The sequence below is a fragment of the Aotus nancymaae genome, unplaced genomic scaffold, assembly GCF_030222135.1.
Source record: "Aotus nancymaae isolate 86718 unplaced genomic scaffold, 86718_ANA_hifiasm-v0.15.2.pri h1tg000028l, whole genome shotgun sequence".
Lineage (NCBI taxonomy): Eukaryota > Metazoa > Chordata > Mammalia > Primates > Aotidae > Aotus > Aotus nancymaae.
Genome location: NW_026988441.1, coordinates 27,578,960 through 27,592,291, shown reverse-complemented (window position 1 = coordinate 27,592,291; position 13,332 = coordinate 27,578,960). Strand labels below are relative to the sequence as shown.

At 56.1% G+C, this 13,332-nt stretch overlaps 1 protein-coding gene across 2 annotated transcripts; it reads left to right on the top strand.

Moving 5' to 3' along the window:
- The first annotated feature begins 807 nt into the window (after positions 1-807).
- Positions 808-12,529, top strand: CCDC124 (coiled-coil domain containing 124). Of its 2 annotated transcripts, none has more exons than XM_012443612.1 (5): positions 808-833; positions 4,916-5,085; positions 10,948-11,137; positions 11,566-11,680; positions 12,052-12,529. In XM_012443612.1, the coding sequence occupies exons 2-5, from the start codon at positions 4,927-4,929 to the stop codon at positions 12,257-12,259; spliced, it is 672 nt and encodes a 223-aa protein (XP_012299035.1). In that variant the 5' UTR covers positions 808-833; positions 4,916-4,926; the 3' UTR covers positions 12,260-12,529. The 2 variants fall into 2 exon arrangements, with proteins under 2 accessions (XP_012299035.1, XP_012299032.1); XM_012443609.2 differs by having other exon boundaries at positions 808-841.
- Positions 12,530-13,332: the final 803 nt, after the last annotated feature.

The following is a 13,332-nucleotide window of genomic DNA, read 5'->3' as shown; positions in this document are numbered from 1 at the left end:
GTACCCTGGTAGCCATCCTTAGACCCCTAATATTGCCATTACTGATGAGGACACTAAGAAGTAGTAAATGCAGAAATCCTAAAGTACAGTGCCTAAGACACATTGGCGCCCCGAACCTAATTGCTAAATAACATTAATAAATAATATTGCACAAGTGGGGAGCGGGTCAGCAATCCAGGAGGAGGCACCGGCAGGCGCAAGAGACAGAATTTGAGCCTACTTGCGGTTACATTTTGGCCAAACTCAATTCCTGGTCTCTCTGAGCCTCAGTTTCTGCACCTGGACTGGGCGGTGTGTGTTAATTTCTCTGCCCCATTCCTCTTGCCTCTCCCAGCCCCGCCCCAGCGTCACAAGTGAAACGCAGAGACTCAGGACTAGGAAAGCACTTTTAACGTGCTAAGGGATTGAGAAGAGTTGCGGAGAGGCTTCCTCTGGGCTCTGCCGGGTCCACTCCCCTCATAGACCGCGGGCGCGCTCTGGTGGCCAGGCCGCTCCTGGCTGAAGCCGCCGGACCACGTGTGTAGTCGCAGCCGCCATCTTTAATCCGGGCATAGGCCATCTTGGTAAAGGTAATGTTCCAGACTTTCGCCTTTGTCTGCCTTTCCTGGTTCGTCATTATATAAAGTGAAAGTAAGGAATGAGGGCGTATGAAGTGTCCCCATTTTGAAAAGACAAAGAAGTCGCCGACTATCCTGCCTTGGGTCCAAGGCCCAGCCATCCTTTCCTTTACAAAGATGGCGGCGGTACCGAGGCTCAATGAGCGGCCGTCGCCAGGAGCTCAGCGCGCAGGCCCTGCAGTGACGTCACGGAGGCGCGACTGGGCCGGCGCTGGGGTAAGGAGGTAGGAGCGGCTGCGGCGCTGGCGGAACCTGGGTTCGGGGGTGCAGAGGCGCGGGGCGCGGGGTGTTTGGCCTGGGACCATCCCCTGGGAAGGCTGGAGGAGGGGTGCTGGGAGGCGGGAGCACTTCCGCGTCCCAGACATAATTGGGGATGATGCCCATTTCCAGACCAGATTACTGAAGCCCGGCGCTACAGCTAGTGTTCGAGGATACCCGATCCCGGACTCCCCCTGGGCAGCTTCCGGTCTTGACAGGGACTGAGTTGGGTGCGGACGCCCCCGGCCTCTTGTAGGGGGCTTAGTGGTAGAGGAGCCCAGAAGGGATAGCCGGGAGGGCTGCTTGAAGGAAGCATTGTTGAGCTTCGTATCCTATTCTTTTACCTTCACATCCGTGGGGTCTCGATCCCCTCCTAAGTGTGCCCCTTGCCCAGCCTCAGCCACTCCCTGGGTCCCGCCTGGGCTCCCAGCTCCTGCCATCCGGAGAGTCCACCTCCTGACCAACCCCAGAGGGCTTGTGTGACCCACAGATTGGGCCTCTCGGCTGTAACGCCCTCCACACCTTCCCATCTCCTTGGAATACAAAATCGCCCCTTTTTCTAGCCTATCTCCTGGGTCCCCCGTGCAGGCTGGGATCTCCCCCACTCCTTCAGGATTTTCCTTAGATGTCTCCTCTAGGAAGCCCTTTGACCCAGACTGGGTTGGGAGCCCTCTCCGGGCTTCCCCAGCGCCCTGCGTGTTCTTACTGGGACTCTGATTGCATTTGGTGGCTCTTGTCTGGGAGTCTCATGCAGGCAGGGAGCTCATTTTTGCCACCTCTTTCCCCAGCATCGCACACGTATTAGGTGCCCAGTACATATTTGTTGAATGACGTGTGTGTGAGTGAGCATTCACCACACAGAGAAGAGTGTCTGCTTTTCAGCTTGGGCTGTCATGGTGTGGCTTAAACAGCAGAAATTACCAGGCGTGGTTGTTTATGCCTATAATCCCAGCACTTTGGGAGGCTGAGGCGGGTGAATCACCTGAGGTGAGGAGTTTGAGACCAGCCTGACCAACATGATGAAACCTCATCTCTACTAAAAATACAAAAATTAGCCAGGCATAGTGGCACGGGCCTGTAGTCCCAGCTACTCAAGAGGCTGAGGCAGGAGAATCACTTGAACCAGGGAGGTGGAGGTTGCAGTGAGCTGACATCATGCCACTGCACTCTAGCCTGGGTGACAGAGCAACACTCCGTCTGAAAATAAAATAAGAAGAATGCTGAAGTCTCATGCCATGGATGGCACAGCGCTGGCATCCTCAGTCGGTACCCTGATGGAGTGCTGTTAATTTCTCAGCTGCGTGGCCTTCCCCACCTTCAACTGAAAACAGGCTTTGGAGATAAGGCTCCAGGCTCAGCCCTGTATGACCTGGCAGGAAACCCTGGCTTCCCCTCCTTAGAATGGGGATAAATGGGCCAGGTGTGGTGGCTCACGCCTGTAATCCCAACACTTTGGGAGGCTGAGGCGAGCAGATCACGAGGTCAAGAGATCGAGTGCATCCTGGCCAACATGGTGAAACCCCATCTCTACTAAAAATACAAAAATTAGCTGGGCATGGTGGCGTGCACCTGTAGTCCCAGCTACTCAGGAGGCTGAGGCAGGAGAATTGCTTGAACCCAGGAGGCGGAGATTGCACTGAGCTGAGATCGTGCCACTGCATTCCAGCCTGGCAACAGAATGAGACTCTGTCTCAAAAAAAAAGAATGGGGATAAATGGCAGTCCCCACGTTTAAGGTGTTGGGGGCATTCCATTGATTTGGTCCTCGTAAAGCACTTCACCAGGGGCCAGACATGGGGAGGGTGGCGCCTGCCATTGGTGTGCGCCTCCTCATTCCCTGGCTTCTCGCATGGGCCTCACACCAGGTAGGCACCAGGTGCCCACAGGCCGGCAGCTTTAGGATTGTTATAACATCTCCCAGTGGTGCAGGCCCCAAGTCATCAGGAGCAATTTATGGTGGCTTTATTGTTCACCCACCTCACACAGACCACCACATGGTCACAGCAGCATAACTTGTAAGAGACCTAATTTGGCCGGGCATGGTGGCTCATGCCTGTAATCCCTGCACTTTGGGAGGCTGAAGTGGGTAGATCACTTGAGTCGGGAGTTCAAGACCAGCCTGGCCAACATGGTGAATCCTCATCTCTACTAAAAATACAAAAATTAGCCGGACTTGGTGGCAGGAGCCTGTAATCCCAGCTACTCAGGAGGCTGAGGCAGGAGGAAAAAAAAAGAGCCCCAACCTGGAAACAGGCCAAGCGTCTAGCTGTGGGCACGTGGATAAACAAAACGTGCTGTATCCATGTGGTGGGGGAGTATTCACCCATAAAAAGGAAAGAAGGAGGCTGGGCGAGGTGGCTCCCGCGTGTAATCCCAGCACTTTGGGAGAGTGAGGTGGGTGGATCACCTGAGGTCGGGAGTTCAAGGCCAGCCTGGGCAACATAAAATAAAGAAAAAAAGCCTAGGCATGGCGGCTTGCACCTATAGTCCCAGCTACTTAGGAGGCTCAGGTGAGAGGATCGCTTGAGCCCAGGAGGTCAAGGCTTCAGTGGGCTGAGATCTCGCCAATGCACTCCAGCCTGGGCGGCAGAGGGAGACCCTGTCTCCAAAATAAATAAATGAATGGACTTTCACACTGTGTGGACTTCTGTGTTGGCTTCTTTCACTCAGCTTCATGTTGAGGTTCGGGTGCATTGTATCATGTATTGGTGGCTCACTTCTTTTTTTTGTTTTTGTTTTTCTTTTAAAAGAAGGTCTTGTTTTGTGGCCCAGGCTGGAGTGCAGTGGCACAGTCAGCTCATTGTAGCCTCAGCCTCCTACGCTCAGGCGATCCTCCCACTTCAGCTTCCTAAGTAGCTGGAACTACAGACACAAGCCACTGTGCCTAATGTTTTTATTTGGTAGAGATGGAGTCTTGCTATGTTGTCCAGACTGGTCTTGAACTCCTAGCCTCAAGCAGTCCTCCTACCTCAGCCTCCCAAAGCACTGGGATTACAAGCATGAGCTGTCGCACCCGGCCTGTGATTCTATTGATATGAGATGTCCAGAACAAGCAAACCCACAGAGACAGACGGCAGACTGGTGCTTGCCCGGGGCCAGGGGAGGAGGAATGTGGAGTGACTGCTGATGGCGATGGGGCTTCTTTTGGGGGGATACAAGTGTTCTGGAACTAGACAGAGGTGGTATTTGTACAACACTGTGAATATACTTAAAAGACACTTTTCTTTTTTGAGATGGAGTCTCACTCTGTTACCCAGACTGGAGTGTGGTGGTGTGATCTCGGCTCATTGCAACCTCCGCCTCCTGGGTTCAAGCAATTCTCCTGCCTCACCCTCCTGAGTACCTGGGATTGCAGGCATGTGCCACCATGCCCAGCTAATTTTTGTATTTTTAGTGTAGATGGGGTTTTGCCATGTTGGCCAGGCTGGTCTCAATCTCCTGACCTCAAGTGACCCGCCTGCCTCGGTCTCCAAAAGTGCTGGGATTACAGGTGTAAGCCACTGTGCCTGGCCTGAATTCTATATCTTTAAATTGTTTTTTTGTTTTTTTCATTGAGACAGAGTCTCGCTCTGTCGCCCAGGCTGGAGTGCAGTGGCATGATCTTGGCTCACTTCAACCTTCACCTCCTGGGTTCAAGCGGTTCTCCTGCCTCAGTCTCCTGAGTAACTGGGACTACAGGTGCATACCACCACCCCCAGCTAATTTTTGTATTTTTAGTGGAGACAGGGTTTTGCCGTGTTGGACAAGCTGGTCTCGAACTCCTGACCTCAAGTGATCCTCCTGCCTCGGCCTCCCAAAGTCCTGGGATTACCGGTGAGAGCCACCGCGCCCAGCCTAAATGGGTTTATTTGGTGTCATGACATGAGTTTTGCCTTAATAAACTTTTACAAGGAGAACACTTAAGTCCAAAGCCCTTGTTTTATACAGAGAAGGCCACGGAGGCCCCAGGAGGGTCCTGGCCACCCAGGTGTGAGTCTGGAGGTGCTGAGTACCGTTGTCCCCACCGGCCCCTGCTCCCCGGCCCCCATCCTCTTCCCGCAGCCTGCTGAGGGATGCCCAAGAAGTTCCAGGGTGAGAACACCAAGTCGGCAGCGGCCCGGGCACGGAGGGCAGAGGCCAAGGCGGCCGCTGATGCGAGGAAGCAGAAGGAGCTCGAGGATGCCTACTGGAAGGACGACGACAAACACGTCATGAGGAAGGAGCAGCGCAAGGTGTGTGCGCACCAAGCCCCCGTGGTCCGCGTGCTCGTGGGTGAGCCCGTGGCTCCTATATCAATGTGGATGAATAGCAAGAGGCCCCTCTCAGCTTTTGTCTGAAAGGCCAGGAGGGGCTGGGCATGGTGGCGCCTGCCTGTCATCGCAGCACTTTGGGAGGCCCAGGCGGGCGGATCACCTGAGGTCAGGAGTTCAAGACCAGCCTGGGCAACATGGTGAAACCCCGTCCCACCTCGGCCTCCCAAGTATCTGGGATTACAGGCATGAGCCACCGTGCCCAGCTGAAACCCCATCTCTCTACTCAAACCACAAAAATATTTGGAAGGCCAAGGCAGGCAGATCACCAGGTAAGTTCAAGAGCAGCCCGGCCAACGTAGTGAAACCTTGTCTCTACTGAAAATACAAAAAAATTAGCTGGGTGTGGTGGCGCACGCCTGTAATTCCAGATACTTGGGAGGCTGAGGCAAGGAGAACAGATGGAACCCAAGAGGCAGAGGTTGCAGTGAGCCCAGATCATGCCACTGCACTCCAGCCCTGGCGAGAGTGTGAGACTCAGTCTCAAAATAATAAAATAACTGTGGGGACTATAACTGTGTGTATAATTCCAGCTACTCTGGAGGCTGAAGCAGGAGAATCGTTTGAACTGGGAGGTGCAGATTGCAGTGAGCCGAGGTCTCCCCGCTGTACTCCAGCATGGGCAGCAGAGCGAGATTCCAGTGACTCATGCCTGTAATCCCAGCACTTTGGGAGGCTGAGATGGGCCAATCACCTGAGGTCAGGAGTTTGAGACCAGCATGGCCAACATGGTGAAACCCTGACTCTACTCAAAATATGAAAATTAGCCGGGCTTGGTGGCGGGGCCTCCTGTAATCCCAGCTACTCGGGAGGCTGAGGCAAGAGAATTGCTTGAACTCAGAGGGTGGAGGTTGCAGTGAGCCGAGAGTCCACCACTGCACTCCAGCCTGGATGACAGAGTGAGACACCATCTCACAAAAAACCCAAAAAATGTGAGGAGGTACTAGCGATGGCAGAGGGGAAGGAGACAGAGGAAATGGTGTGTGCAAAGGCCGGGGTGGCAAGGTCTTGGCTTGTGTGTGGACAGTGAGGCGGTCACTGCCCTCTGTGGACTGGCTCCTCCTTTGAGGAATGCCAGGGCTGGGCTAGATGATCACACTGACCGTGGAGTCACTCTGCTCCTGGGGACACTTGGCAGCACCTGGAGATGTGTTTGGTTGTCATAACTTGGGGAGAGGGGGTGTTGCTGGCATCTAGCCGATGGAGGCCAGAGATGCTGACACCCTAGAATGCAGAGAACGCCCCCACAGCAAAGAATGAGCCAGCTCCAGATGTCAGCAGTGCTGAGGCCGAGAAACACTGCGATCAGGCCCCGTTTCCCACCTGCTGACCCAGGTCCACAGCTTCTTCCAGCTGTTTATTTATTTTTATTTTTTTGAGATAGAGTCTCACTCTATTGCCCAGGCTGGAGTGAAGTGGCGCAATCTCGGCTCGCTACAGCCTCTGCCACCCGGGGTCAAGTGATTCTCCTGCCTCAGCCTCCCCAGTAGCTGGGATTACAGGCATCTGCCACTTCGCCCAGCTAATTTTTGTAGTTTTTAGTAGAGATGGGATTTCACCCACGTTGGCCAGGCTGGTCTTGAACTCCTGACCTCGTGATCTACCCACCTCAGCCTCCCAAAGTGCTGGGATTGCAGGCGTGAGCCACAGCGCCCAGCCAGGTTTTTATTTTTTAAAAGACGTGGCTTAGCATGGTGGCTCACGCCTGTAATCCCAGTACTTTGGGAGGCTGAAGTGAGAGGATTGCTTGAGGCCAGGAGCTCGAGGCCAGCCCAGGCAACATAGCAAGACCCCATCCCCACAAAAAATGTAAAAACTAGCCATGCATCGTAGTACGTGCCTGTGATCCTGGCTACTTGGAAGGCTGAGGCAAGAGGATCACTTGAGTCTGGGAGTTCAGGGCTGCAGTGAGCTATGATCGCGCTACTGCACTCCAGCCTGGGCAACAGAACGAACCGTGACTCAAAATCAGTCAAAAAGCCCAGGGCCACATGCACACAGTGCATGCTTAATTGGTGTCTGGGGAGTGGTTTAGGGCTGATGCTGACCTGCTTGGCCCAGTAGGTGGCGCCAGTGACTCATCGTAGCCACAGCTCCTGGTTTTAACTCCCTGGGTAGCTGAGACACCCGTCCCCCCGACCCCTACCCCCCAGCTTAGGGGCTGCTATCCTGACATCATTCCCAGTTCTTGGGGGAATGTGGACATTTCTACCTGCTTTTCCCGTCACCTTTTTTTTTGTTTTTTGTTTTTTGTGAGATGGGGTTTCACCATGTTAGTCAGGCTGGTCTTGAACTCCCAACCTCAGGTAATCCACCTGCCTTGGCCTCCCAAAGTGCTGGGATTACAGGTGTGAGCCACTGCGTCTGGCTGGGTTTTTTGTTTGTTTGTTTGTTTGTTTATTTTTTATTTTTAGATGGAGTTTCACTCTGTCACGCAGGCTTGAGTGCAGTGATGTGACCTTTGCTCACTGCAACCTCTGCCTCCCAGGTTTTGTCTGTTTGTGTGTTTGTTTTTTGAGACAGAGTCTTGCCCTGTTGCCAGGCTGGAGTGCAGTGGCGTGATCTGGGCTCACTACAATCTCCGACTATCTGGTTCAAGCAATTCTCCTGCCTCAGCCTCCTCAGTAGCTGGTATTACAGGCGCACACCACCATGCCCAGCTAATTTTTGTATTTTTAGTAGAGATGGGGTTTCACCTTGTTGGCCAGGCTGGTCTTGATCTCCTGACCTCGTGATCTGCCTGCCTCAGTCTCCCAAAGTACTGGGATTACAGGCATGAGCCACCATGCCCAGCCATGCCTCCCAGGTTCAAATGACTCTCCTGCCTCAGCCTCCCAAGTAGCTGGGATTACAGGTGTCCGCCACCACATCGGGCTGATTTTTGTATTTGTAGTAGAGATGGGGTTTCACCATGTTGGCCAGGCTGGTCTCAAACTCCTGGCCTCAAGTGATCCGCCCGCCTCAGCCTCCCAAAATGCTGGGATTACAGGTGTGAGCCACCACACCTGGCCTTTTGTTTATTTATTTATTTTTTGAGACAGTCTCTCTGTCACCCAGGCTGGAGTACAGTGGCATGATCTTGGTTCACTGCAAACTCTGCCTCCCAGGTTCAAGCGATTCTTGTGCCTTAGCCTCCCAGGTAACTTGGTGGCACCACGCCCAGCTACTTTTTGTATTTTTAGTAGAGACGGGATTTCACCATGTTAGTCAAACTGGTCTCGAACTCCTGTCCCCAAGTGATCGCCTGCCTTGGCTTCCCAAAGTGCTAGAATTACAGGCATAAGCTAACACCTCTGGCCTGTTTAGAGGTTTGATTAAGGGACAGCAAAGAGTGCCTGTCTTAGGAGTGTAGGTCAGAGAGAATGTACCTGTGAGCACACCTGTGCCACCTGTATCCGGGAGAAGGTATGGAGCAGGTTATACAGTCAATAGGGGCCAGGTGGTGAATTGCTTAGGCTTCATGTAGGGGCCAGACAGGAAACCACTAGACCCTATCATTGAGCACGAAGGCCACCACTGACAGTTGGTTTGCAAATAGGTGTGTTCTCATAAAACTTTACCAAAGCAGGCAGTTGGCTCTAGTTTGTCAACCCCTGCTCTCTAGAACATTCTCAGCCCCCATGAGTTTCCCTGGTACCCCTCCCAGGCAGTCCTCCACCAGTGACGCCTCTCCTCACTTCAAACATCATGCATTGGCCAGGCACAGTGGCTCATACCTGTAATCCCAGCACTTTGGGAGGCCAAGGTGGACAGATCACTTGAGGTTGGGTGTTCAAGACCAGTCTGGGCGACATGGTGAAACCCCATCTCTACTAAAATTACAAAAGGTTAGCTGGGTGTGGTGGTGCTCACCTGTACTCTGAGCGACTTGGGAGGCTGAGGGATAAGAATTGCTTGAACCTGGGAGGCAAAGGTTTTGGTGAGCCGAGATCCCACCACTGCACTCCAGCCTGGGCAACAGAGAGGGAGACTTTGTCTCAGGGGAAAAAAAAGAAAAGAAAAGAAAACAGCTGGGTGAGGTGGCTCATGCCTGTAATCCCAAGACTTTGGGAGGCCAAGGAGGGCGGATCACAAGGTCACAAGTTCGAGCAAGACCAGCCTTGCCAACATGGTGAAACCCCGTGTCTACTAAAAATACAAAAATTAGCCGGGCATGGTGGTGCTCGCCTGTAATCCCAGCTACTTGGGAGGCTGAGGCAGGAGAATTGCTTGAAACCAGGAGGCGGAGGTTGCAGTGAGCTGAGATCACACCACTGCGCTCCAGCCTGAATGACAGAGCAAGACTCTGTCTAAAAAAAAAAGAAAGGGCCGGGCACGGGCCGGGCACGGTGGCTCAAGCCTGTAATCCCAGCACTTTGGGAGGCCGAGGCGGGTGGATCACAAGGTCAAGAGATCGAGACCATCCTGGTCAACATGGTGAAACCCCGTCTCTACTAATACAAAAAATTAGCTGGGCATGGTGGCGTGTGCCTGTAATCCCAGCTACTCAGGAGGCTGAGGCAGGAGAATTGCCTGAACCCAGGAGGCGGAGGTTGCGGTGAGCCGAGATCGCGCCATTGCACTCCAGCCTGGGTAACAAGAGCGAAACTCCGCCTCAAAAAAAAAAAAAAGAAAAAAACAGAACAAAAAGGTCTCAGGCAGGGCCCTGTCTTAGGCAGAATATGTGTGTGCCACGCATGGGTCGGGGAGCCTCAGGACGTTGTCTCTGACTGAGGGGGAGACTGAGGCTCCTCAGCACAGCAGTGGGAGCCCAGCTTGTGCGCTCCAACAGTCTTGACTTTAAGCCCCTCCTCCACTTTCCTGCTGTGCAGGTGGGGGTGGGGGTCAGGCCCTGGTAGTGTCCTTCGGCATGTCCACCCCCATTCTGGGACATTTCCTTCTGCCAGATTTATCTGGAGACGCAGCGGTAGTGTTCCAGGGGGGCTCTGCTGGTGTGGGGATCATCCCTGGGGAGCCTGAAGGTGTGAGAGTCAGAGGGCGGAGTCTCAGGCAGTGAGCGGGCAGGCAGCGGTATCCGAGGCAGGGCCCTGCGGGAGTGCCAGGCAGCGGGCAGAGTACCGCCCTGAGCCTCCAGCAGCACTATATATAAACCACGGCCTCGCTGGGCCCCCTGGGGTAGGTGGAGGACAGGGCAAGGGCAAGTCCTGGAGCCCAGATGTCCCTCATCCTGCCAGCGTCAGGGTCTCCCTGGGCAGCCAATGTGTGATCAGTTTCAGCCTCAGTGAGCCACGGCGGGGAAAGTGGACAGCAGTGCCCACCTGACTCATAAGGGCAGAGCCCCTGCCCCAATCTCAAACCGGTCCAGGCCTCCTGCGACTCTTGGAATCCAACATGAACCCCGCCCTGGCCCCCAGAGGCTCCTGACAGCCCAGCCCTCTACCTCCCTGCCTCTTTCCCCCTCCCACTCCCCCTCACTCCCACTGCAGCCTCCAAGCTGTTCCTGTTAGAACAAATGGCTCCTGCTTCAGCGCCTTTGCTAAGGACAGTCGGCTCCACCGCTAAGGACATTCCTGTCCCCCAGCTTTTCTCCCCCTTGGCCGGCCCACTTCTGACCCAGGATTGTCACTTCTTCAAGAGCCATCCACACCCGTCCTGTCCAAGGTTTCCCTGTTGGCCCCCCATCCCTCACCCAGGACAGCACTGGGACCCGTCTTGTGCCTGGGTGTCCCCTGCACTCAGCACAAGGCCTAAATCCTCATTGGCTGAGATGCAAACTCGAACCCCAGGCTGGTAGATGCTGCTGGGGTGGGGTCCTCTGCCTGACTACGCATGTGGCCCCCGCAGGAGGAGAAGGAGAAGCGGCGTCTGGACCAGCTGGAACGTAAGAAGGAGACGCAGCGCCTGCTGGAGGAGGAGGACTCCAAGCTCAAGGGCGGCAAGGCGCCGCGAGTGACCACGTCCAGCAAGGTCACCCGGGCCCAGATCGAGGACACGCTGCGCCGAGACCATCAGCTCAGGGAGGCCCCAGATGCAGGTGGGGCCGCATCTCGCTCTGGAGCTGCACTTTTGCCCACTGCAGAGGCAGCGGGCCTCGAGTCCATTAGCCCCCTCCTGAGAAGCTCAGAGAAGCTCTAAGTGGTGCAGGGTGGGTGGGTCGGTCGCCTCCTGGCAGCCCTGGCAGCGAGCACAGACAACCGCTGGGCTTGTGTTCCCACCCCGCCACCCAGGGTCTTCTTGTTTGCAGGGCTGCAGGAAAGTAAGGCAGGGAGCTGGGCACCGGGAGGTTGGGACCTGTCCCAAGAGGGTTTCCCAGCTCAAGGCGGGATTCCATCCCCCTCCTCCAGCACCTAGTTCCTGCCTCCCTCCGCCCCTAGCTTCTCCCACCAGTCTCGGTCTCATCTCCTTGGAACTGTGCATCTTTGCTTATCTCTCTCTGTCTCTGTCACCCACCCACCCGCCCAGCCGAGAAAGCCAAGAGCCATCTGGAGGTGCCGCTGGAGGAGAACGTGAACCGCCGCGTGCTGGAGGAGGGCAGCGTGGAGGCGCGCACCATCGAGGACGCCATCGCGGTGCTCAGGTAACTGGGCGAGGCCCGGGGCCTCCCAGGGGTGGAGCTAGGTCTCTGGGGCGGGGCCTGGGGCCTCCCAGGGGTGGAGCTGGCCCTTTGGGGGCGGAGCCCGGGCCCCCCAGGGGTGGAGCTGGGCCTCTGGGGGCGGGGCCTGGGGCCTCCCAGGGGTGGAGCTGGTCCTCTGGGGGCGGAGCCCGGGGCCTCCCAGGGGTGGGGCGGGGCCTCTGGGGGCGGGGCCTGGGGCCTCCCAGGGGTGGGGCTGGGCTTCTAGGGGCGGGGCCTGAGGCCTCCAAGGGGCGGGGTGGGGCTACCGGGGAGCCGGCCGGGCTTTTTGGAGTGAGGCTCACCCAGGGCCCCCTGACACGCATGTCCACCCCCAGCGTGGCGGAGGAGGCGGCCGATCGGCATCCAGAAAGACGCATGCGGGCAGCCTTCACAGCCTTTGAGGAAGCCCAGCTGCCGCGGCTCAAACAAGAAAATCCCAACATGCGGCTGTCGCAGCTGAAACAGCTGCTCAAGAAGGAGTGGCTCCGGTCTCCCGACAACCCTATGAACCAGCGGGCCATGCCCTTCAATGCCCCCAAGTGAGCCCAGAACTGGGGGAGCCAGTTCACCCACGGGTGGTCCAGGTCACGATTCTGCACGCCCTTCCACCAGGTCAGCTGCGAGGATCACCAAGCAGTCCGGGGGGCCCAGGTGCCGGTCCCCAGAGCCATGCTCTATCACCAGCTACCCCTCCTCCTGCCAGAGGGTCCCTGCCCCGAGTGACACCCCATCCCCTCCCATCCCCCAGCGCGTGTATGTAGAGCCTCAGGGCTGAGTGCCCAATAAAGGTGGCGGCAAGGCTGCGGTGAGGCACTTGAAGCCTAAGTGAATGGTGGGGACGGGGGGAAAGGGAACGACCTACTGTGAACCACACTGGAACCATAGCTGGAAAAGACAAGGGCCCCCAACAGCGCACTCCTCCTGCTGCCAGCTCTGCCTCATTGGCTCCTGCCAGCACCCCTCCTTGGCTGTGCCACTTGTCCAGTGAGAGACCTGCTCTACCGTCCCCTGCACATGCTCAGAGAGGTGGAGGCTCTGGCCACACTTTGGGGCAGAGCCAGAGAAGAGCTGGAGCCTGTCGGTCTCCTGAGATTCCAATTCAGAGTGGGCCCCAGGACTTGATGGCGGGGGGTCCCATGCTGTGTTTCGGCTCAGGAAATGCTGGCTGCTCTGCTGTTATTCCTACAGGGGAGGCATCTGGCTGAATCCTGGGCTCAATTCTGGGCAGGCTTCCCAGTGGAGGATTTCTTCCTTAGTGAGGGATGAGTCAGATCTCATCGCAGAGGGAGGAGGAAGGCACTGGTCCTGGAGAGGCCCGGAGGCTGCAGTAAGCAGGTGGATGGGAGTGGGAGTGAGCAAGGGTCCCGTCGGCGATCACACGTCTGGGAAGGGTAGGGTGGGATTTGAACCTAGTTCTGACTTCCTAGAGCTTAGCCAGCCCTGAAGAACAGAAGGGTAGCTATGTGGGCTGAGCAAATTGCTTGGACCCATGAGCACAGGCAGAGGAAGGAGGTGCCCCCAGAAGTTGCAGTGGTCAGGACCAGGTGTGGTGGCTCAGGCCTGTAATCCCAGCACTTTGGGAGGCCGAGGTAGGTGGATCACCTGAGGTCAGGAGT

Excerpts from the sequence above, each read along its gene's own strand:
- CCDC124 (XM_012443612.1), top strand. The coding sequence starts at position 4,927 with ATGCCCAAGAAGTTCCAGGGTGAGAACACCAAGTCGGCAGCGGCCCGG. Across the intron at positions 11,138-11,565 it reads CAGGGAGGCCCCAGATGCAG|CCGAGAAAGCCAAGAGCCAT; the intron begins GTGGGGCCGCAT and ends CCACCCGCCCAG. Across the intron at positions 11,681-12,051 it reads GACGCCATCGCGGTGCTCAG|CGTGGCGGAGGAGGCGGCCG; the intron begins GTAACTGGGCGA and ends GTCCACCCCCAG.